The sequence below is a fragment of the Candoia aspera genome, chromosome 2 (assembly GCF_035149785.1).
Source record: "Candoia aspera isolate rCanAsp1 chromosome 2, rCanAsp1.hap2, whole genome shotgun sequence".
NCBI lineage: Eukaryota > Metazoa > Chordata > Lepidosauria > Squamata > Boidae > Candoia > Candoia aspera.
Window position 1 is genome coordinate 211,458,135 of NC_086154.1, and position 26,685 is coordinate 211,484,819.

A 26,685-nucleotide genomic window follows, 5' to 3' on the forward strand; every position below is an offset into this window, starting at 1 on the left:
TTAACTATCTAAAATAAATAGGCTGATATTCAGAAGTTTCAGAAAATGAAAGTATATTTATATAAAATAGGAAACTTAAACTTTAGCAGGATATCTTATTGCATCAAGCAGTACTTACAGTACTTATAGTAAATATTGTGAGAAAGATTTCAAAAATTTAGCAAAAACTTAAAACTGTGTGTGATCCTTCCATTTACTTATTTCAGGCATCTGTAACCCCATCCCAGAAGATAGGCATCCCGAGTTCACGAGCTATGGACCAGGATTTGCTAGGTATCATTATTACAAGAACAAAGTAAGGCAACAGAGATCTTTCTATAGGACACAAGGAAAAATTGCAAACAGCAGCTGAGGAAAGCAAAGACAGCTTTTGTTAGGCAAGACTACATGAGTAAGGAGTATCTGATTGAAACTTTTTTTTAGTTTTACATCCCATTTCTTCCTGATCTCTAGATCAGAGTTGCTCAACCTTGGCCACTGGAAGAAGTGTGGACTTAAACTCCCAGAATTCTGGCTGGGGAATTCTGGGAGTTGAAGTCCACCCATCTTCCAGTGACCAAGGTTGAGAAACACTGATTTAGATTATCTAAACGGGCCCGGTTTAGAAGTTCAGATTCTGCCTTTTGGTTGCTGTTGTTTTACCTCTACTTTCAGACAAGCTGTGAAACAAAAAGAACTACAGTTATTTGCTAGGCCTGATTCAAGCACTGTAGTTAATGGCTTTCAAACAAGCCAGGATTCAGAAACAAACTTTAAACTATGGTTCAAACACAGATTAAATATATTTTAAATGTAAAAGATTTTTAGAAGGGGAGAACAGTACCGTATTTTAAGCAGACGACTCTGGCAAAGATTGTAGGAATAATTAATAAATTATTAATTTCAGTAGAAAAATTAAGCCCCTATCTAAGCTATTAGAAATCATAAAATCATAGGGTTGGAAGGGACATATTATGAATTTTATTACGTTGCTACAGTATTTCAGATTTGGATATTGTCAGGCTCCCTTTTCTTCATTCGCCTGCCATAAGAAGTTTCTACACATGTTAGCTGGCTTCACACATTCACCCTATTCCCACAGAACCAACCCGTGTTAGCTTCACATTCCTTTGCCTCAGCCATTTCAGCCAAGGATGCTTTGCTGCTGATAAGACACCTGCCTTATTAATTAATCACTCTAACGAACTGCCGAGATGGGATGGGGGAACTCAGGAGTGAAAAACAGCTTGTTTGCGAGACAGGGAGAAGGGATGATATCAGAGGAGGGAAAGAATCACTTTGAGTGTCTTGGCACCAAAATCTCACTTGGAGCTTTGATTACTATCCTATGTTAATTGGATCCTTAATAAAGAATTATTTAAGCTTTCTGATGGACTGTCTGGAGAATTTCTAAGTTAGGATCTTGGTACTGGGATCGTCACAGATATATGGAACCGACTACACCTCTATTGAGTCAACACTTATAAAATGTTTCTCATTTTAATTTTAATTTATTTATAATTTTATTTTCAATTATTAGAAGTGCCAATTATAACATGTTACCTAATAAATCCCAGAGGAAAACAGATCAACAGCAAATTTCATGAAAGCAACCGAATTGTTCTTAACCAAGAATTTTATAGTTCCCCTCTGCTTTCCACAAAATTAAATAAGGACAGTAAGCCAAAACAAAGATAAAAACAAAAATAGATTCCAAGTTTATTACAAATGAGGTCTTACTCAGATCTGAATATATTACAATTTTTTTTCACATCTCAAAATAAATTACTTCTGTAAAAATAAGCGGTTGTGTAAATGAAGAATACATTTTCCCTGTATGAGATACAGTAAATTACTAGAAGAAAATGGAATGTAGACAAATCACATACCCATCCATATATGAGTAAGTAATCAGCTGAATAAGTATTAAACAGCTTTACTGCACCGAGCACTCTCTACGGATCTATGGGACTACAACTTTTAGAGCTGTAACCACTTTGGCCTGGTTGGCTGTGGAATTCTACCAGATGTAGTCCTATGATATTTGGAGAGTATGTGGTTGGAGAAAGCTTTGTAGGAATATAGCAATCTATTATAAGTATGTTCATCACAGAGAGTGAAATATTTTATATGCCTACTCAGAAATAAATTTTGTGATATTATTCACAGGAAAGTGGAGTGCAAGAATGCAATCCACAGAAAGCATATTAGCCGACTATTTTGTTTTAATCCTTTTCCCCCCAATGGTACTATAAAGCATTGTGAAGCATGGGTTTCTGAGTCACTTTACAACTTATGTCAGCTACTACTAAACTCACATTAAGTCAAAAGAAAGGAAAAGCTAAAGGTGCAGCACAAGGAAAAGGGCACTGATTTCATATAATATCAGGTCATATCTCTATACTATTTATAACTCACAAACAGTGGGAGAACAGAATCCTATTGAACATAAGCTGGTACTGTCAGTGATTATTTTACAATAGCGTAGTTGCTAGGACTTTTGACACTAGTTACTTGACACAATATCCAACTTTTATCTTTCATTAATCATATAGATTTAAAATATTTAAAGGGCAATCTTGTATGGGATGAATTTAAGCATTTTGTGGCTATGCACAGGGATCATTCTCACTGGGCAAGATACAAAACTGTGTAATGGGTAAACATGAATTTTCCTGGGGTTAGGATAACTCATTTGCCAAAATTCCTATTGATGTTGATACATTTATCATGCAGCCAATGTCATTCATGTTGGCTTGGCATTATACTGCAGTTCTGCACAACCTGTAGAAGGAAAAAGGCCATGTTGGTAAATTAAAAACTATTGCAGGCCACAAAGGAATATCTGGCATACCAATCAGCTGTTCGGTCACTTGCAGAGCAGCAGCAGCACTGGTGCCTGCAATGAGACTTGGAGGTGCTTGGCAGTGTGTCTTTGTGGTGGTGTGAATTTCTTGACTTTTTAAAAAAACAGTGGACCACATAAGGCTGCTTGGTGGACCACATATTGTACAGACCTGCTACATTGTATTTCAGTGTTTTTCAAACTTGGCAAATTTAAAATGTATGGACTTCAACTCCCAGAATTCCCCAGCCAGCACTCCTCACTTGACAACCCTAACTGGAACTAGAATTTCCACTGCTAATGAAGCAGTCGTTAGGCGAAGCATCATCTGACCACACTGCTTAGCAATGGTAGTTCCGGTAGTCCCAGTTCTGGTTGTTAGGCTATTGTTAGGCAAGGGCCTCATGAAGGCCTCGCAAAGGGCCAGTAGCTGCCCAGCCTGGCATGCCTCGTCAGCAGCAGGAGAAAGAAGTTGGCAAAGATGAGCTGGGGGCAGCAGGGGTGGGCGGCAGCAGTAGAGTACAGAGCAGCCAAAAGGGCAGAGATGGGGGAAGATAGGCAGGTGGAGGGAGTTGAAGCATACACTGTGGTTGTAAATGCAGGCAGCCTGCCAAGAGCCCGAATTTTGATCATGTGACTGCAGGGACATTGCAACGGCCATAACTGTGAGGACTGGTTGTAACTGCCATTCCTTCAGCACCATCATAACAGAAAATTATTGTGCTTCTCCAACAACCTGATTTTAAGCAGATTAGACTGATAATAAAGCCTTTTCTTCATAATCTTCCTAAGGGATATGTATGAGGATCCATTGTAATTTTTACATATTATGACAAAAACATTTTATCTGAAATAACACATCACATGGGTATTCTTCTATGCCATTTCAATTTTATTTTAAAAAAAAGTTAAACAGTAAATTAATATTATTTAAATATGCTAATATTCTGATAAGATCTCCATACAGGTATGGCATTTCAGTTGCATTTCTGTTTCAAAAATGACACTTTAGCAAACTCATTATTTTCATAGAAATTAAGAATTTATAATTTTATTCTGTAGGGCCAATTCTGCCATTCTCAATCTACAGAGAAATCTCATTTTAACAGACCAATCAGGGGATGGTATGTCCTTTATTTACAGATTTTCATTAAATAGCAAACTGGGTCATAACAGCAATTTGTATAAGTTCTGGGATGATGTCATTACACAAATGATTTCAATGACCACAGAAATTTGCATCCAAAACATGTAATACCAGGGTCTGCTAAATCAAAATTTCACTGTTCTTTGTTACAGATGCAGCAAGATGTGGCCAAGATACAAAACCATCTTTCTGTTATGGAAACTTTTTAACATTATCAGAATTATACATACATGCCTACATACTAAGCCAATGAAATTAAAGGCCTGAGATAAAAGGAAATGTAGCTAACTCATTTATACCAATTCCATTCACTCGACCTCTCCACAGCTTTCTATCCTTACAAACTATCCTTGCTTCAATAATTATCAACTTATTTCAGTTTTCGCCTCCCTTCTCAACTCATTCGCTCTTCCATCCTTATTTGTTTTGAAATTCAGCGCTCTTTCACAGTACTAAATTGTGACTAGGATAGAAAGCATTTTTTGCATATTCAAAAAGAAACTTCTTTCTTTGGCCAGCCTACACTACAAAAGCAAACTTTGTTCAATGTGTTCAGACTAAACATAATGAGCTAGTCTAGCATCAACACACAGCATCTTTGGTGAACTACTAATGTCTTGATGGGACCTACTGCTGATGTCTTTCCTTGGTTTGATTTGGTCCTCTGAGAGCAATGAGAGTCACTGCCTAAGATCTGTAACTTAATGTCACACTATATCTGCAAAACTCACTTGTAGTTATTACGGGAAACTGAATAATGGCCCACATCTAGTTTCTAGAGCTCGCTGAGCCAGTGAGATAGAGTATTAACAGTAGTTTCCCTGGAGTTCAGTGGTAGAGTCCCTACAGTCCATGTTTTCCCTCTAAATCAAATGTTTGTACTTGGCCAACATCAAAACCCAAGAAAGGAACAAGAAGAAGAAATAAACACTCTAAGAAGAAAAATGAACAGACAGGAATCAGGAATCAGCAATTTTGACCTATAATGCCTGCAGCATGATTGTCTTCCTGCCTGAAAAACAATTTGCATTATATTTGCAGCAAATTCAAGTTTGTAGCAGTCCTGGAAGTCAAAGATTTGTGCCCTAACCCTCCATAAGGAAGAGAGGTAAACATAGAAGCAAGGCAGTAGATGAGAGTAACAAAAGATAAATGAGATCTTTTGCACTGCTGGAACTCAATATTTTTCAGGCCCTTGCTGATGAAACAGGTTCTTAGTTTCCAAGAGAAGAAAAAGAGGCCATGCTCAACAGGTGACTTGATAATGGATCCTTAAAGGGCAGAAAGAATGTAACTGTGCCTTCTAAGATGACAAGAAAAATAATAATGGTAGTTAGTGAGCCACTACTATGAGGAATTATGATATATGTGAACCATACCCATTGGCTTGGGAAACATGCTGTTTTCCAGGAGTAAGACTCAACTACAGAACTATTTCAAGACTTATCAAGTTCAGTGACAATTATCCATTATTGCTGATACACATGAAGACAAATGAACAGCTACAGATATCACCACAGACTTTGAAAAGGAAGGAAGCCTTTCCTTCTAGATTAGAAGAAACTTCAAGACCCTGGCAGCTCATTCTCATGCATCTTCCAGTCTATAGGACAAGACTGGAAAGGCAAAGAAGAATACTGCAAGTGAGTGACTGAACATGGAAGTGATGTTAAGGGGGAAGATTTGGTTTCTGGAACCTTGGTCTGGTGTATCTCAAAGATGGACTGTTGGCAAGAGATGTTGTACTTCACAAGGTCTGGTAAAATGTATTTGTCTAAAGCTTGGTAAGTTTGATTAGGAGAGATTTGAACTGAATTCTGTGGGGAGAAGGGGTGTAGAAATGAAAACAAGAGAAAGAGTCACAGATAAAAGCTTGTACACCACAGAAAGTAGGAGATTTGCAGACATGGAGCCTTTTAAATCGCTCATTGTCTCACAGAGTTCATGGCCTTCAGTGTCTACACTCTAATGCTCAAAGTATATGAAATGAAGATAAGTTTGAACTCCTAGTACAGAATGGAAAATATGATTTGACAGATATAACAGGAACGTGGTAGGATGAATCCTATGACTAAAAGCTATAATGTATTCTCAAGAACTGGTCTAGAGCCAGTTTGGTGTAGTGGTTAAAGCATCAGTCTAGAACCTGGGAAGCCATGAGTTTTAGTCTTGCCTTAGGCACAAAGCCAGCTGGATAATCTTGAGCCTGTCACTCTCTCTCAGCCCTAGGAAGCAGGCAATGGCAAACCACTTCTGAAATCTTGCCAAGAAAGCTGCAGGGACTTGTCCAGGCAGTCACCAGGAGTCAACACTGACTCAAGCAAAATAATAATAATAACCAGCATAGTGATTATACCTATACCATGCCACTGGATAACCTCCCCAATAGATGTTTACAAGGAGTAGGGAGGGAATTGAGCCCTGAAGCCCCCACAGAGCAAGAGCCAAGTGCTATACATATCCCTTCCATTAACATGCACTGGACCAGGAAAGATCAGAACCACTGCAACCCTGTGCCTCCCACTCCCAGCCCAGGCTAGTTTTCAGCCCTTGTTTTCTCTGGTGGACTTTCATACAAGTACTAACCACATGCCTTAGTTTTCCAAGTTTAGCTAAGAATGTCTAGGTGCTGCCACCTACCCTGTTCTGATGTAGCACAAATTTAACAAAGAATAACCAAAACTTTCACAGCAGTAGTACTTAAAGGTTAAAGTTTAATAGATGTAATACTTGTAGGCCAATTTCACAACAGTAATGTTGTTGGAAAGTGGTTCTCAATGTTAGAGGTATGGTTATAGTACATTCATAGCAGTTAGTAACATTTATCTAAGTTCTTCTTCAGACTACTGGTGCAGTTTTGTTTCTTGGAACCACATCTTTCTCAACCTGTCCGTAAAAAAGTGTTGGAAGAGCTAAAGTGGATTAAACCAGACAAATATACTGAAAAGTAAACACACCCACCCACCCACATACACACACAAACACCAAAACCAAATTACAAATACTACAATTGAACTGCTTAAGAATATTATGCATCCTAAGGCAGAACAGAAACACATCTGATTTACACAGTAGCTGTTAAGTCATTCAACTGATTCATATCATATGACTTGAGGACAAGTCTTTGTGCTGTTGTGCACATCACAACACTATAAAATATGATTAATTGCAACTATAAAAACAGTGCAGGCAGTTTAGCATCATCTCTAAGAGTTCAGCATCATGCTGCCAATTACCTTACTTTTAAATATGTGCAGGCTAGGTTCTAAAGCATTTTTGCCAAATGTAAATTACCAAGACTAGAAATAATTAGATTCCTGTTTTATATAACAGTGTTATGATCAGTCCTTTCATTTTGCAGTTCCATAGTAGAAAACAAAATTATTAGCAAAGATATGAGCAGTAACAGCTATAAAGACATGTGCCAAACTCTTGCAAGATGACAAACATGGAAAACAAGAGCCATTTGAATCCCTGGAAATATCTTTACTGTTAGTAGGGTACTGTAGCAGAATATTGAAAGCTTGTTAAAGCAGTTCTCCTGCTCAACTTATTTCTACAGTAGTGTAATTAAAGCAGAGTCACTCTCAGTCTCTTTTTTTCACACTTCCCCTCTTCCCCAGGCTGAGGTTTTTCCAACAGTCCTATATTCTTCCTTGTATTCCCAGGACTGGCTAGACATTCCATCACACTATACCTTTCAAATACAGTCCTAACATGATAAAATATTGTATGACACTTTCTCTTTGGCACTTTAGCTGTAGCAAGCATTTTTGTAAACTTAAGTTAGAACCCTTAAAAGTGATGTAGAGCAAGTCTACTGATTAAAAAACAGACCCTAAAGAAAAGTTAATGTAACTAACTACAGTATATAGGAAGCTACATAAACATGATAGGTCTATGTAGCCAATATTATTTCTTCTGGCAATGTCTTTGCAGGGTCTCAACCAGAGCTCTTTCCCATAACTAGCTTCTGGTTTTTTAACTAGAATTGCTAGGACAGCTTTTTCCAACTTGCTACCTTCAAGATACCACCTCCACACCCAGCTAGCATAGGAAGCAGGTTGTGGAAAGGGGAGTCATAGTTCAATCAATGTGGGGAGTATTAGGTGGGGGAAGATATGCTGTAGACCAATCTTGGCATGCAAATCCAGCATGTGCTAAACTGCTAAGTTATAGTCCCTTCCTATTTAACATCATTCTATCATGGCTGTCTGTTTTGTCAGCAAACAGAAACAGAGTTGTAAGAAACTATAATAGAGTCAGCATCAGAGTATGAGCATAGAACATGTCCGTGGAGTACAACCAAGACAAGGAGCCTGGAAAAAAACAAATAAAGAACATTGGAGATGTGGGGTATGTTTATGCTGGAGCAGATAGGACTGTGGAGAGACATAACAGTTCTCTTCAAGTACCGGAAGGGTGGTCAGTAGAACATGGGGAAGAATTGTTCAGAGTTGTTCCAGAAAAAATGGATTTAAATTCCAAGACAATAGATTTTAGTTGGACATAGGAAACATTTTTTAATGTAAGAGCTGTTCAACAATGGAACAGACTGCCTTGGAAGTTGGTGGATAGCTATCTGTTAAGTTATTCTGTAGTAGCAGATTTCTACACTATGCAAAGGGTTGGACTAGATGATCTCCAAGGTCAATTCCAACCCTTACATTCTATGATGCTTTGCTCATCATAGTGGCAGAAACAAAATTCAACTTATATACATCCATCAAATACATGTTGAGCGATCACACATCCATAGCTCTCTTTATAAGAAGGTAGCTGCTGGATAATGAAATTGCCACCACAATGATACCCCTAAGCATGAAGCAGAAGGGAGAAGATCCATTAAAAACAAAGCAAAAAATTGGTGCTTTGTTTTATTTTTCATTCTCCAAAGTAACCAGCAATCAGCCAACTCACAGAAGATTCTGCAGAGCTGAGGATTCTGGTATCACCACTTCCTCTGGAACACATGGGGACGAAGTGGATAAACTAATGGAGCTGACTGCATTGAGAGATACATGCAGTCCAAGTGGGAATGAGGCAGCCCGAGTCATCCCATGCCTGCCCTAATCAGATTGCTTGCCCATCTTCCTGAGTTGGAACTGGTTGAAGAGAGATACTGCAATCAATTTACTAAATGTTGGTGCTTTAGATTTCAGCTCAAATAAGTGTTTGGACTACACCAGCTTGCATGGAGAAGAACAGGCAATTACATTTATTTAGAATACTTCCTCAGCATGAGATGCTGTTGATGACATGGCCCAACCCCTTTCTGAGCACTGCAGACTATAAACCTGTTATTGCTGACTTCATAGGTTACTGTTTAATGTCTGACTTTTTTGTGACTTGTGTATTTATAAAAAGAAAAGTTTTGTATCTTAGGGCCTTTTCCTAATTGCATCTAACCATAGTACAAACATGCCCTGACAACATCATTTTTCAGCTGTGTCCCCATGATGTTGCCTTCATCTTGTTCCAAGCCCAAGAGTGAGACAGACATAAGTTGTCCTTAGCATTTTCCCCCTTATTCTAACACCAACCAAGAACAGCCTCAACATATACAAAAATTGTTAGGCTTTGTCAGCTATTACTTTGGAAAGGAGTCAGGTCTCAGAACAGGCAAGAGAGGCGGAATAGGGGCAATTGGGACAGCAAGTTTAGTTTTCTGATGACTCAAGTATGGCTGGAGAACACTTCAACAGTGTGGAAAAACCCATGGTCTATTTGAATGTCATCCTTCCCTAAAATTTTCAAATTATGCTTCCGTGTTCCAATTACATGAAGACTGGTTGTACTGCTTACTGGTGTGCTAATAAAAAGTTATCACTTCACATTTCTGAGAACTGAGCTATACACGGCAAAATTATACTTCTAATGCTATGCACTAATGTGTCCTAGCTCAATAACCATTTTTGTCTGATGTACCTAGAATAATTTGTTATTTCCAGGTTAAAAAAAGAAGGGAAGTAATGAAAACTCAGATGGGATTCCTGGAAGAAATAAAACCATAAGCATTCAGAAGCAAGTAACCCTGACATTTCAAAAGTTTGATACATTTGGCAAGGGATGTGTAGCTATTCCTATAAATACAAACATTCAAAAATGCATGCCATGAGATGTCTTAATTTCTGATTTAGAGGTATGAAATTAGCTTTGCCTGGAAATCATTCTTAGATCCTCTTCCATAGAAGACCACACACAGTACCTAAGTGGGCAAAACTAACTGATGCATTTCAATGGAAAAATAATATCGTACTGCACATGTTTAATTATACACTTTCTGAATATATAAGTCCCACTGTTAAAAAACCCAACAATTCAAATAATTGTTAGCAACCACTGGTTATGTGACCAGTTGCTTGTAATTTATAAAGCTAACCTACCCACCAGACAATGGGACTGCCAGATGAAGGACTAGCAGGTACACAAACTTTGCCAAAACCACAATTACAGCAATGGTCCAAATAATCACTATAAATGATATGTATCCTAGCTTACATTTTGTAGTAAAAGCATTTGTTATGTCTAATATATTTTTTTCAAAAAGGCAATTTTCCAGAAAATATGTGTACTTCTATTTTTCATACACAAAGAGAAAATGTGGTTTTGTGGTTAATATCCATGTAGTTAGAGGGTTTCTTTTATTGCTTCTGGAATGGAAAGCTTAACTGAAGACAGACCATCATTATTTTATTTTCTGGATTTTCCAGAATGCAGGATTACTCATTGTTCATAAGTTTTTCATCCTGCAGCTCAAAAGAGAACGTTCAAGGAAACCTGAAACAATTGCAGCAGCCTACCAGGTTATATGGAAAATAATTTTACAATCTTAAGACTGTGACAGATGCAGGCTGATAGCCTTCCCTAACCTTTTTTTTTTTTTTTTGGTGCCTTCACATCAGTGTTGATTCCTGGCGACTGCCTGGACAAGATTTTTCGAAAGTGGTTTGTCATTGCCTCCTTCCTAGCACTGAGAAAGAGTGACTGGCCCAAGGTCACCCAGGTGGGTTTGTGTCCAAGGCAGGACTAGAACTCAGTATCCCCTGGTTTCTAGCCTGATGCCTTAACTACTACCCTAACCTGGAACCCTCTAGATGTGTAACTTCCAGGAGTACCAGTGTTGACTGAAGTTGTAATCCCAACACATATGGAGGGTATTAGGTTGGGGAAGGCCGCTCCATAGCTTCAACCCCTGCTGGTTATTTCTTCACCCCCTCTCCACTCATTTTGATTACTGTTTAGCATGCTGATAAGTTCTAGAAGCCTTGAAACCTTCCATGTTATTTTGAAACGTTTGAGGTGGCTTAATAAAAACATTTCCCAAATGTGGACTTGGCATCTTTATTATAATTTCTATGCGAAAATAATATCAAGTTATTTGATCAAGTATACCTACTGAATAATTAGAACTTTTCAAGAAACAAATAAAATCTTTATTGACTTTGATATTTTCAATCAAATAAATGTTTACTACTGCATTGCATAAAAATTATTCATCTCTCAATAGGAGATCGCAAAGAGAATATGCAGTATAGACACCAATAAATGTCTAAGACCATCAGGTCTTAAAATAAGGAACAAAGAAAAAAAAGAGCTTTCTAGTTATCTTGACTAGTCTATAATTACCATGTGAGTCTTCTTTAAAGATATGCCATCTCTTACATTAAGACACTTACTTCAGTGCATGATTGACCTTGAGATGGACAGAAGCATCTCATTTTAGTGAACAGTGAATATAGATATTCAAGTGCATGCCTCTTGTCAATGATCATTGTTAGAATCTGCCTATGCCACACTTGGACAATCAATTTTGTAAATGGTTGCAGTAATCAAGGAAATTGCCTAATTTATAAATCATCACATCCAGCATTTTAATGGATTCTTATATTTTCATGCTGATGCCTTCAAAGCTAAATGAATTGTTGTCCAAACTGTCATTGCACAAAATGATAAAAACATTCAGTCTTGTAAGTTACTGTATCTCATGGCTATTCAAACCCTCAAAACATAATCACTCATTAGTGACTTACACATTACAGAACTGCAGCATGAGTAAAGAGCACCTTTCCTTCCAAACAAAGCTTTGATAAAACCAGAGGAGCAACTTAGGACCTTTGAGCATATTACTGATGGTTGAAAATTATTTAACTTTATTGAAGTTAGATAAAAACTCAGCTGATGACATTACTAACATATTGTTTTTTTTATTTCCTCCTTCCTCACCCTCATACTGAAGAAGGAAAAGGAAGAGATGAACAAAAGCATGAACAGTATGTTTTCCCACCAGTAGCCTAACAGATGCTGCTGCAATCATCAAGCAAATGTCGGTTTCCAGATAATAAAATAAAATTAAGAGACACTTTGGATATTGTGCATGGTAGAATATTTGCTCTATGGTACAGAGGGATTTCCTTCAAATAAAGGGAATTCCTTTAAGTAAATTATAACTGGTACCACTTTCTCTTACTGATCCATAAATCTGCACATTCTACTGTGGAACTCTCTACATATTTAGACATGGTTATACACAGATTGCTATTCTCCGTTAAATCTTAAGCAATTGATTTGAGGCAATGTTGGGCTGTCAGTGTTTTACTTACTGCTCAATCTCACTAACCTGACATTTATGGTTTACTGATTGGCCTCTGTCAGTGGTGGTGGCTGTAAATTCACTTTGAAAAGCTTTGTGTTAACAGCCTTCAGCCAGGCTCGGAGAAGGGTACGAGCAGGCAGCTGACAATTGCTCGACCTTCTGCCCTTATTACAGTGAGTAAATCAGGCTTTGAGCTATTAAGCTGGAGCCTGAGGCCTACACAAAAAGGATTGACATGACTAAAGGTCAACCTCTGTCACACATGTGTAACAATTTGGATAATGGAATTCTCTAAGTTATTGGGGAGGGGGGAGGGGGGAGGGAGAAAGATGGCCATGACTTAGAAACTGAGCAAATGCTGGCTATAATTCCATGCTTCTTTGCAGGAGAGGGAGATAGGGGTAATGGTTATTGCAAAGCAACCATATTCAAATTCAAGGAAAAAATATCTACACTGAGTGATAATGGGCAGTGGATCTATGTTCTATGGGTTTAATAAGATCTCCTTTAGTATCAGGACTCATCTATTTCAGATAAAACAGTTTCACAGGTTACAGTTATTAGTGAATTGAAGGAATAGAAATAAACTAGAGGGCCATTATCTTTGCATATATAAAAACTACTGGATCATGTATATGACAACCTTTTTTTAACATCTATTAGCATAATAGTACCTATATAGCTAAAATATGATCCAAAATGAGATGCAGAGATATAACAGGCCAATCCTTAAAAACTCTAATCAGAAGTCCCATTGTGTTGAATAAGACTGATTTCCAAATAATTGTATGCACCTGGGGGGATCTACTGGATGACTTCTTTTGAAACCTGTTTTGACATTATACATATGATGCAATACCACAGCCTAAGCACATGAAAGGGAGCTGATTATGTTACAGTATATATCATTGTAACTCTTAAAAATGTACTTGTTTTGAATACATATGAAACAAATGCAAATAAGTTATATCTTATTGATAAAAAATAAGAAGTACAGCTCGAGTTCCTTTTCTGCCTGCGGCTAATGATAAAATCTCATGTCCAAAAAGTTTTTGTCCACCACAAAAATTGAAGAGGACATTCAAAGATATATTTATGATAGTTATACTGACAGCAGATTAAATTTGTACCGGCAGGTTCTGTGAATTTTTATTAATCAACTCAGTTACATCAATATTGCACAGCTATACATGTAGAATGCATTCAAAGAGATCTTTGTTGGGATTTCAGTGTTGGTATATATGCACATGGAATTGACTGGGGCACAAAAGTCACTGGCAGAACTTACTGGCAGACAAAAACATTTTGGGAGATAAGAAAGGAACAAGAGCCAGAAGTACTTCCTCTCTGACATTGTTATTTATTTTGTATACTAACTTGTTGTTTTAAGTCAGGCTCAGTCCTGATTAAAACAGGAGTAATGATTTCTGTACTCATATTTATGTTCTTCAATTAAACTTTCAGGATTTGGATAGAAAAATGGATGATGATGATGATGATGATGATGATGATGATGATGATGATGAAGAATAATTCATTTATCGAACATACTTTAATCATAAGAAAGATAATGCATACATCCAAGCCAGTTGGACTTATGGAACAGAACACATATGAACACAGAAATTTATTTTATCAGAACTCATCATGTTGGCTTGATGGGTAGGTAGGGGACTATATTTAGTCCCGAACCCTTCCACACACAAGTGATGAATGTCAGTGAATCTGGCAGCACTAAGCATTAAAACACAAATATACAATTCATTACTGCATGCATGTACTGTATCTGGACTGGCATTTTCTAAATACATTTTAACAATGGTCATCTATATGTATACACACACACGTGCACAAGAATTATAGCTGAAGTTTTGGTGACATTTATTTGGAACAAACCCTATGGAAAACAATTGCCAACCAAAACAATGGAGGAATAATTTAGGACTCTTGCCAATAAGACTTTTCTAAGTAAATATGCTTTCTAAGTCAGATGTGTTCTATTACATACTACATAAGCAACAGAATTAAGATGTTGAAGTAGGGGTTTAATGTCCTAATCCAGTCCTAAACTAGTTGAGAAGCAAATAGCTGTATACAAATCTGGTTTACTGCTGAGTGGTAAGTGGAATTTCTCAGTAGTAATAATGTTAGTTATAGCATTCCCTGTGCATTTTAATTATTTTTCCATTCTATCATATTCAAACGAAAGACTGAACCAAATTTCTCCTTTAGCAAGATAATCTAAAGGTCCAAAATAGTCAGACATTTAATTTAGCATAATTTATACACTCCATATGTGTTGGGATTACAACCTCAGTCAACACTGGTAACCCTGCAGGTAACTCTAGAGGGTGCCATGTTAGCGAAAAGAGCCAGTTTGGTGCAGTGGTTAAGGCAACAAGCGAAAAACTGGGAGACTGTGAGTTCTAGTCCTGCCTTAGGCACAAAGCCAGCTGGGTGGCCTGGGCTGAACACTTTGGTTTGCACTGAAGGTGTTGCCTAGCCTGGCAATGAAACATCTACAAGAAAACAACAAGGCTCAGAGAGCACCAAGGACTCTACAAACACTTTCCCTCAGCCTCAGGAAGGCAATGGCACACCACTTCTGAAAAATGTTGCCAAGAAAACTGCAGGGACTTGTCCAGGCAGTCTCTGAGAATTGGAGATTAAAGATTAAAAAAGATTAAATTAAAAGATTAAAGATTAAAAAAGATCAAAGATTTAAAAAAAGATATAAACATCTTATCAGAACTTCTTTTTCTAAACCCCCAACCACAACTAGTAGAAAAGAGATCTAAAGATCTAAAGAAAACAGTTTAAACAGAAGGTCCTCCTGGCACATTCTGAACTTATATTCAGTACCAGAATTTTTCACATAACTATTCAACTTCTGGTTACCTTTCTTCATTTAGGTATGGTAAATCATATAAACGCTACCGTAAAACAACTGAGATTTTCTGACCTAATATAAATCACTAGTAGATACAGTACCTATCTATCTTCAGCCTACCCCCAATGTTAGCTCCTTTTCTCTATATACTGTAGTCTGAGATGCTAACATTATTTCCAGGGCAAAATGGTCTGAATTTCATGAACATGATTTATCTGAAATAGAGCTGACAAGCAGTCTAGAAATACAGATGATGGATTCTGTCTTTCCAAGGTTTTCACAATTTTTAAAATTCTTGTGAGATTCAAAATGTGTTAGGTAAATGGGCTTTCTTGCAGTTCCTGAAATCTGCTTACTGCAGATTTCATAAGGTTTAAAAATCATTTTATAAGCCTTAGTCATCACTTCTATTGTAATCAACAGCTCTCGTACCTTCAGTGAGAATTGCATTCTAACTGAAGAACATACGAATGTCATTTCCATAAAATAAATATATAAATATAAAAAACATATAAATAATATCTAAACAAAAAGCTCAACTATGATCTAAAGAAGGATACATAACAATTTGGATCAAGGGCCACAGTTGTTTTTGAGCTGACTAGGGAGCAAGGCACCTCAAAAGCTGGGCAGGGTCCAGTCAACTAGGTCAGAACAAAACTAATTTTGAATTGAATTAAATTAAATTGAATATGGCTAAATAGCCATTCCCATTTGTCATATTAAAGACTATAATTTGATGCAAGACCCAATACAGATAATTATTTTAAGTGTAGTGGAAGAAATGTGAAGACACATTTATTCTCAGATTAGCAAATGAGTGTCTGGACTATTTCCTTCCAGCATACTTAAAATGTTCTCTTTATCTTCAGTTTTACCTTTGTTGCATTTTAGTTTCCTTTGACATCAAAGGAATTTAACATAGTTCCAGCAGACAAGTCCCATTGCTCTTAATAGGATGTAAGCACAAATAACTTTCTAAGAAATGAGAACACCCTTTCAAGGCTATGATGTTAAACTCACTTCCTAGAAATTTAACTGCCATTAAATTTAAAAGACAAATGATATATTATTGCAATGAAGGGTTTTGTTGGCTGCATAATCATACAGTACATATATTTACACAGAAGTAAAACCCATTGATCTTAATGAATCTTATTCCCAGATAAGAATGCACAGAATTGCAAACTCAATCTATTTTTAAAGAATACATTTGTAGATGGTAGTAAATAAAACCCTTTTTAAGTCATTCAACATTCTGAAATAGCATAAGGATGCCATATATTTCTGATTATTAAACAAAACTTCAAAAACATTATAGGCATGGAAAGTCTTTCAATCTAATAGTGTAATCCTCACTAAATCAGTAAAGCCATAAACGTCTCAAGGAGAAGGAAACATTAATTTGCATGTAAAAATCTGCGAAAAAATTGCAAACAGAAAATGTAGGAATTAATCCTTTGATAGATTAGTTAAAGGGTACTAGCATTCATTTCAGCCCTACGTCTCAGATAGTTATAGAAGTTTCCACCATATGGAGAAGGGAGGGAAGAGGGCATAATTTGCCATTCACAGGTCTTCAGATCTTACAGTTTGAAAAACCTCAGTAATGAGACTTTGCAAACCTTTTAAATGTCTATATTATATTCCCATGGAACTTAAAGTGCGCCTTCTATGCATTCCTTGAGTCTGGTCTTACTACAGTTTGATGTTAAACAGAAAGTAGAAACCTTGTGCAACTAGATTAATTTATCTCTGGGGAATAAAAACATTAATAACCGAGATAATGTTTTCATACATGTTGGAAGCAAGTGTAAATCCCCCCCCTTTTTTTTTTTACTAGAAACACATTAAGAAAAATATCTCATTACCATCTATAACATCTAATTTTTGAAAAAGTTTATTTACAAGAATATTAGGAAGGAATTGTTTTCATTAACTTAAAATGAACACATTAGAAATAATACTGACTTTCAAAGGAATCAATGCTTATATTAAGAAGCATTTACTAATTATGTCCAGTGCTATTTTTCTGTTAAATAAATAAATCAGAGCTTATTGTCTCTGCATAAAACATACAGTATTAAAACTGTTCCCAGCTAAAAATGGGCCAATGGAAAATTAAAAGAATCACTACAGAAATAAATCATATTCTTGGCTTCCTGAAGAAATTGTCTTCTCCCTGAGCTATAAAAAAATCACTTGGCTGATTGATAAAATACTGTACAATTTCCCAATGAACACCCATAGGTGTCAGGCCATGTTGTGAGGTAATGGAATGGTGTTTAATTTACTTCAAACTGCTGTATATTGAACTGTATGGATTACACACAAAGCAAACACTAAATGTGTGGCAGGAACTCTTGCACAGACAAGCCAAAAAATGTGTCTACAGTGTCCAACTATACATCAAATGCAATAATCCTGATGTTTGCTAAAGCAAAACAAATAAAAGAGCACTACATCTGCACTAGGGCTTCATTGGTTTTCTACTCATACTAGAAATTACTCCAAGACCATTAAGAATCAGAGGTTTCAGGGCACATGAATAGAAGGAAGAGTAGGAAGCTGGATGCTTCATTAGTACACCATTTTGCTGAACCTTATTTGTTGAAATTTTAAGTGGATGTTGCTGTAGATTTGATGATATGACCTAAGTATAATTGCGTTGCCATTTCCCCTCTGCTACAAATCATCTTTTCTGCTTTATTAATTGTAACCAATTGCAATTGTTTTGTCTCCAATTTCTTGCATACTATATGCCTTCAGACTACTTTCACACTCCCATTATTTACCTGTCTTTTCTCCAAATCTTCTTTAGACTCACTGCAACTCAATTTTCATTGTCTGCAGTACACAGAAATGTCAAAGTCCGACTTGAGCATTCTTTGTCCTGTGTTATTATCTTTCTAAACAAGTTAATGTGTTAAATAATACCTCCGTTCTGATGTTACTGATCCAAGCTTCTTCTCCTCCGTCCAATACTACATTCTCTGATTGTTTGACTGATTCTTCTGCTGAATGTTATATTGCCATAACAAATTTAACACAACCAAGACTAAACCCTTTACCTTTCTTTCCAAGCCTTCATATTCAATTGCTGCATCATATTGAATCCTACTAACTACATGTACAACCTTAAGTTTACCCTTTTTTCTCCCTCCCTTTAGTTAATTCACGGTCAATCTATATTTAAGATATAGAATTCTTCCTACCCAGTGTAACAAAGATATGGTCCTTCATCTCACTCTCTCAACACAATTCTGGTTCACCCTCTGGCCATCTCCCACACGGATTACCATGTTCTCTGTGTTTGATTGTCACATCTTAAGTCTTTCATCTGAACTGAACTGACTTCAGAAGACTCTCATCCTTAATTCTTGCACTAGTTTTTTCCCCTTCTAAACCAGGCTTTTTATTCCACGCAATGTAACGTGTATGTCAATGACGGTACAACAGAATGCTTGACCCAGAGGCCTCCTTGTTCCTTCTGTCATTTAATGAGCACTAATGGTGCTCTGGAAGGACCACCTCCAGTTGAAATTCCTACCTGCTGTTTTGGAGAATATGCCGAGAGAATATATTGCCACTAAGACATATTCTTTTGCATTCAGTGACATGTAGTTTTGATACACTTTCATTGAATTTATCCCAACCTACACAGTGATATTATAATCTTATGGAAAAACTAAAATGTTCAGCTAGGAACATAGAGACTTTATTTCTACTACACTAGAAGCAGTGTTGTGGTTATGCTCCCACGGCAGCATGAAATTCAGTCATAATCTAAAACGAAACTATGAGCTAATTCCAATGAATGAACAGAAGACAGACAGCCATGCATTCCCTTGTACCTTTGCCACATTCTTTCATACGACACTTGAGGGTGCATTGCTTCTTTAGACATTTCATCTGGCAGGTGGAACGGATTTAATATTGGCTTACTAGCCAGAATCAAGACATGGTTTAATATATAATAGATAGGGAACTATGGTTTAACGTCCCCACACTAAAATTCCAAAAGGAGGCAGTAAGAGGAAGAATTTCCAGCTTCTTAAACCAAAGAAGGCAGTAAGTGGAAGAATTTCCAGCTTCTTAAACCACAGTTTAAGAATTTGGAACCATTATCTGAAAAAAGCCTTCAAAAATCACTGTGCATTGAAAAATAAGTTTTTAAACTAAACCAACTTGTTTTTGTCAAGCAGTAAAATGTTCTTAGCAGCTAATGTGCTAGTTAATAGAGAAATTGCTTAAATAAATGTAGCCTTTATGGGACAAAAAATCCAGATGACCACCAGATGGAGCTAACACTGTTTTCTGTTATCTATCTGCTGCCATCTAGTGGTTGTCCAGATTTTGCAAGGCTAGCTTTCAGATATTCTTCACTTTCAGAACAGATAGTCAAAAACCAGTTCTCCCCCTGCCCAAAACATTTATGATCAAAGCTTTACACAATGTGCCAGCTTTAAAACTATGACTGTAGTTAGAAGCTCACTTGCTTCAGAATCATATTAACAACAGAACTTTACATTTCTGTTGCTTCCACGTGACTGCTAACAATATGAAAGATTGGACAGAAAGGACACATTTAGACTGAAAAAGTGTCAGATGTTCCATGTTCACACTATTAGTGCACATACTGAAACCCACTGGGGATTGACAATGAAGACAAATGAAACCAACATCTCATGAAACAAAACCCAAACTCTCATTTGGATTTTAAACTGTGACTTACTTCCCAGAGGTGCTGAGTATTTCTGGCTCCTCCTGTTTGTACCTTTTCGGGCAGGAGAAGAATTCCCTGGAAAGGCCCAATCCAAGTGCCCTGTTGAATTCTCTGGGCCGCACAGATGCCATAGGCCAAGCCAGGAACAGTGCTGGTGCACAGACACACTTCCCGAGGCAGATCCCGAAGCCACTCCGGAATCTCAGGGGGAGGTGCTGCCGCTGCTGCACTGCTGGTTCCCACCAGCCGGCGCAGAGAGTGCAGAGGTCCGTGCATGGGACATTCTCCATTACGGTTATCGGCACACATGTCACACCCTGGGGAGAAAAGAGAAGTTAAAGAAATGCTAAGCATTGCTAGGCTGTGGTTCTCTGACTCCTAGGCTGACCAAGAAGAATTCATCCACTACATTTTAAATGCAAATATCATAGGAGATATATAGCAATACCCTTGTTAGGCACTCTTGCTTTGAGAAGATGAATAAACCACATTAGAAGAGACATAGGAGACTCAATAATGCTTAAACGTGTCTGTATGCATTTATGGGTTTCTTAATCCTTAGCTTGTTTTCATATTCACTTGCTAATTATATAGGCTCTTCACTTTAATTCCTCCCAGAGGCTAACCCTGAAATCTACATAGAACCAGCCCCTCCACTAGACCAGGGTTTCTCGACCAGGGTTCCATGGAACCCTAGAGTTCCACGAGAGGTCACTAGGGGTTCCCTGGGAGAACATGATTTATTTAAAAAAATATTTCAAATTCAGGCAACTTCACATTAAAGAGGTAACTTTCATTCTTTATTTTTAGTTGAAGAACACTGTTAATGCTTATATACAGGCTATACACATGAAACAAATATAATAATTCTGTAACTTCTGGCTTATATTTGAGCCTGAATGTGCAGGGATTCCCTGAGGCCTGAAAAATATTTCCAGGGTTCCTCCACAGTCAAAAAGTTAAGAAAGGCTGCACTAGGCAGAATGAATAGCTGACTCAAGAAGTTAAATTTTGGGGATGCGCTATCCTCTGGCAATTCCATCTTTCTTAGCCAGCTCTAAACTGGTAGTTGCTCGTTGTAACTATATTGCCTAGTCAACTCTCCCAAAATGTCACAGACATCACTGTTCAAAATGGGCCCTGACTGAGCAGAGAAAAAGGCAACAGCCTCCAGGCCATGCATTCCCACAGACGGTGGAGCATTTCACTAGGGTGGATTACAGTAAGCAGGCACCAGGCTCAGCCATGGACAAGTAGTAGCAAGGTGTCAGAGATCAGAAGCCTGCTGTGCTCAGATATGATACAAAATATGACTGTCACCTGTATTGAAGGAAGGATCAGTTGCCACTCCTTTACCTCAAACAGTGAAAATATTGTAGTAGCTTTGCATCTAAACCAATTTATATGGGGGCAGGGAGTAGATTCTATTGACTGGAATGAGATTTATTTTCTAGGAAGCATACACATGATTGCACTGCATCTTACTATCTTTCAACTGATTTGTGGATTAAAACTGAAGAGATTTATTTCAATGAAGCATTCAAAATCAAGGCCTAGTTCACACATGTTAAACCAAAATTTATTGTGTCCATCATAATACACAAACCATGATTTATTTGGGGTGAGGAATCATCTAATTTAAAGCTATGATTTACAGGTTGGTTTCCATATCTTGGCTTGCTTTAACAATTCTTGCATTATGTTCAACTCTGAAATCTTGCATTATTCCTACACTGGTTTGCATGTTTCACCCAAATGCCTTACTTGTACCCAAACACATGAAATTACATTTCCCTCCATTACTATTTCAGTTATTCCATATTGCAGTTAATATCTAATGAATCATATGGCCACAAAAAAAAAGACTGCACCAAAGAGGCTAACCTGCCACCTAAGTCATAGGATTTTTTGATACCATGTGAAAACCTTTTTCTAATTCTCCCAGGCACTATATTATCTAAAGCTGGTACTGTAGAACTATAGTTTTGCTAATTTATTGTATTATGATTTTACTGTATGTGCTGTCATTATTATTCCTATTATGGATTTTATATTGGCTTTCCTAGAATAGATTTTCATTAATTTGCAGGCTTCACAAAGAGCTATGGTTATTGGATGTCTTAGAAAGCAACAAATTAATAATTTTATTAATACAAAACACTGCTGGATATATACTGCAACAAATGGGCAACACTGTTATGTTATATTAAATTTTTAACTGTTAATCTTGAATAAAGAAAACTTTAGAAGTTTTGTTTTCTATTTCAAGTTAATAGTTTCCACATTCTTTATATATTTTAAGTTCTGGACTTCCAAGGACATAGCTTATGAACAGAAATATATTTTGCAAATAAAATAAAAATGAACTTCTTTGAATTAACTACAGTCCCTAGCATATTTGGGACATTAAAACACAATTAAAGGTTTCAAACGCTGTTCCAGAAATATATTCAAAAAGTAATGCTTGTTCTTTATTATTTACACAGCAATTCCTTTCCCCCCAATAATTTTGCATCATATACATCTTGCAGCTAAAAATAAAACAAAAATATTCACTAGCTGGTTGGGGATTTGGCGGTCTAAACCATAAATTTGGAATAAGTATGCATCCTGGAACCACAAGTAATAAACCTAGTAGAACTGACACAGTTTTCTTTCCTCCTGTGTCAGATAAATTTCAGTTAAGTTTGATGTTTCAGAGAGCACAAAAATCCTTTCTATCCAACACGATTATCAGTTATATAACTAAAATCTAGCCTCTATTTCTGCTGTTGCTAAATTAGACATACATACCAGGGTATCCAGCTACTATTTAGTTTAAAACCATTTTTTCCAATAAATTACTCAAAAGGTGAATATAAATTTCTTTTTCTTTACCGTTATCTACAGTAGATCAGCCATCTACAACCTTTCATCTTCCAAATCTGTCAGATTACAATTCCATCATCCCCAGCCGTGACCTGGGGTGGTTGGCAATAATCTAGCACATTTGCAAAGACCCAGGTTAAGAAGCATATTATATATCTAGAAATACATATGAATTATACATTGCAATTTGAATAATCCTTTGAGAATGGATGATTTGACAACAGTAGTAAATTCTTGTTTTTTTAATGACCTCTTAGTTTCAAATCCATGAAACACTGGTGGTTTGTGTTTGAAAAGTATCAACTTGCTTAGGTACCTAAAAGTAGGTGCAGAATGCTATGGATCCTAACAGAAAGTCCATTTGAAGAGGTTCATATTTTTCAATTAGTATATTTATGATGCAAGTACTGAATCAGGTCAGTTTCAAGTGAAACATTCTTGACCCAAAACCTCTGAAACCATTTACACCTAACCATAGCACAAAGAAAGGCTTGCAACATCTTTTTTCCACTGTGTCCCCATGACAAGGCATGCTCCGTTCCATGAGGAAGGCAGGCTTGAGTCAACCTTACCTGCCAACATGAAAGAAGCATTTTCCTCCTTAATCTGACATGGCCAAGGGCAGTCTCAAGGTGTGTAAAACTTGGGAAACTACCCAAGTTTCAACAGTGTTTGGTAGTTGAGACAGCTACTGGCATGAAGTAGCTGTCTCAACTACCAAACCCTGTTTTCTCCCTATTGTTTTTGTTTGTAGTATCTGCCCATACCTGAGTTCCCCCCAAAGCCTAACAAGTTTTACATACCTTGAGATTGCCCTTGGCCATGTCAGATTAAGGAGGAAAATGCTTCTTTAATGCTGGCAGGTAAGGTTGACTCAAGCCTGTCTTCCTCTGACTCAAGGGTGGATGGATGGCAGTATAATTTTGTGGTGGGGAAGACCCATAAACTAGAGTGCTTACAAAAGAAGAATTATTAATTCTAGAAATCCAAATATATTTTATGGCCATTCTGCATTTTCCGGTTGAATAGAATTCTTTAAACTGCAAAATAAAACTACAGCTTGGTGGTTCTGACATCCTACATACACTGTAGCCAACTGGAGGATGGAAGGGGGAGGGAAAGATTGAATTATCAAGGTTGTAGATTGTTCCCATTCCAACATAACTTAATTTTCATTATATGTGATATAGGAAAAATGTAATGCCAGCATTACATATGAAAGAAATCATGATGATACAAGTATTTAACTTTGCTATACCTAACAATTATCACTCCTATTCACAAATAAGTTTCATCTACAATCTTCTTTACAAGTTAAACTACTTGAGGTTAGTTTAATTCTTCGCTTCAATGGAGTTTGAACTCATGTACTGTAAATTCCAGACCAAGATAATAATTGCAGTGTGTGCAAGCAAATACCTTCCCAAATGCAGCAGAATCTAATGCTGATAAGCATTTCCTCTTAGTAAACATGCATGTCTATTCAGATGTAGGATTGCAAGGTTTTATTTTTTTTAAAAAGCAGGTAACTGTCAGACTTTATTCTTATTCTCCAATAATTTTCCCATTCAGATAATTCAGCTAGCTTTACAGATGTTCAGTAAAACTAACATTTCTCCTTATTACTTATTTTCATAGAACAGCTCATTCAAATACAACCTGTACTTTGTGTTTTGTAATCATTTTATATAAGATGTGGCTTTTTTATTATGTCCGTTCACATAAATGGCATTTGTATATTTGTTTGCAGTTTTATATCAAATTTGCTTTTACATTCCTGGTTAAGTTACACACTGAAAATGCATAAATGTAGAAATTGCTTCCAAAGAGTATCTATAGTGGCAGTTAGCATATAAGCAGTTAGCATTCTACAACTTAAGCTGTTTTAATTCTATAATATATAGTTTTCTTTCTATGGAACTATACCAGTAAGGCTGAAATCCTTAGATTGCTGAATTCAGTGAGACCTGATTTTGATTCTATGGGAGAGATCTTAAAATAGTTTGTAGACTATCCTATATATAATTACTAGGCGAACTATGAAAGATGCAGTCTAGAAAAAGGCATCTAGATATGAAAATCACAACGAAGTTTCAGTACTATTTCTTCCCCCAAGGAAAGTTGTAAGGGAAATCTAACAAGGTTATCCCTAAAAATAAATTTGTCTTTTAAGAAAAAAGTTCAGTATTATACAATAGCATCACATCATGGGGCCCAGCATTATCATTTGACTTGTGCCAATCTTATTTTAGGAATAATGCTTTTTTTCCCCATATATGCATATATTCACCCTGTTTTAGTTCCATAGGTTCAATTTGTAACCCCAGGTTGCAAATACCATAAACAGCAAAACTGCAAAACAAAACATGTACCCCCCCAATCTATCGTTTTATATAGCTTTAAAATTGTATTAGATTCTGTATACAATTAAACAACTTTAAAATGAGAAAAAACAGAATTAGAAACTTGGTACGTCTCAAGATTTAGGAAATGTCTGGTCAAGATTTCAGTTACTTTTTAGTGCAGACCCTTGATTCTAGAATAATTTGTTCCCTGCTGACAATCTTTTAGATGTGTAACCTCCTCCCAGCTTCCTGATTATTAATGGCTCTCTTGGAGACACCATGTCTACTAAGCAGCTTCAATTAAATGAAGCCAAAGCATCTTTTTGTTTTTTCCTCTAGCCATACAGTTTTAGGATCAAACTCTTATATTTAATATGCAGTATCACTCACATTTATGCACACATGTAGACTTCAAAACATCATGTAAACATGAAGTTCTGAGATGGTTATACATACTAGGTCTAAACACAGTTTTTGGAACATTTTCTGAACTGCTGCCCAAAAAACAAAGATCAGCATTACAAATTAGGGAGAACAAACTGTAGACTATACGCCAAGGAGAATTTTCCAGTCCCAGGAATAGATTCCACCTGAACAATTATGGAACTGAACTGTTATGTTTTATATTAAAAAATTATCTGCTTGACTACTCAGCACCGTTCTTCCTTTATGACTTTCCACTATTTATATTAAGGTGCCATAAACAGAAAGACATTATTACTGTAGCCATATTTGGGATTATATTGTTATAAATTATTACAAATGTTTTGGCAATTTGCATTCAATTCTATCTACAACTATTCTTGAGTAAAATATTACAAGTCCAGCTTGATCATTTGCTATATTTTATATTCCAAAAAGTTTCTAAAAATGACTAAGCATACCCAATTATTGCCTGGGTACATTTCTAAATTGATTTCAGAACAGATCTATTAACACTTCAGAACTGTTCCATGTTTTACGTCTTTTTTTCAGGACATTTAAATTTTTATGAATATAATGCACAAACTACTTTTTCATCTTTTAATGCAACTTTTTAGCTGCAATCCTAACATTATTGGATTACATTCATACATATAGTAGATCTAATAAAATCAATAAGCTGTATGTTAGTAACTTGCTCCATTTATTTTAATGAGGATATTCTAAGTAACATAGTCTACATTTTATCATTGTTTACAACTAAATCTCATTCAGATAAATGGATTGCATTTCTACTCAAAAGCTTAGGAGTCAAGATTTAAGTTACACTAAAATCAATTTACATTCAATTTACAGGCACTAGATCC

At 36.5% G+C, this 26,685-nt stretch overlaps 1 protein-coding gene across 1 annotated transcript in view; it reads right to left on the reverse strand.

Annotated features, from left to right (window-relative positions):
• The window catches only part of PRDM6 (PR/SET domain 6), a 90,008-nt gene that overhangs the window by 51,122 nt on the left and 12,201 nt on the right, over positions 1-26,685 (reverse strand). Inside the window, exon 2 of the mRNA XM_063296727.1 lies at positions 20,193-20,500. Coding sequence (XP_063152797.1) covers positions 20,193-20,500 — 308 coding nt within the window. The remainder of the gene's footprint in view (positions 1-20,192; positions 20,501-26,685) is intronic.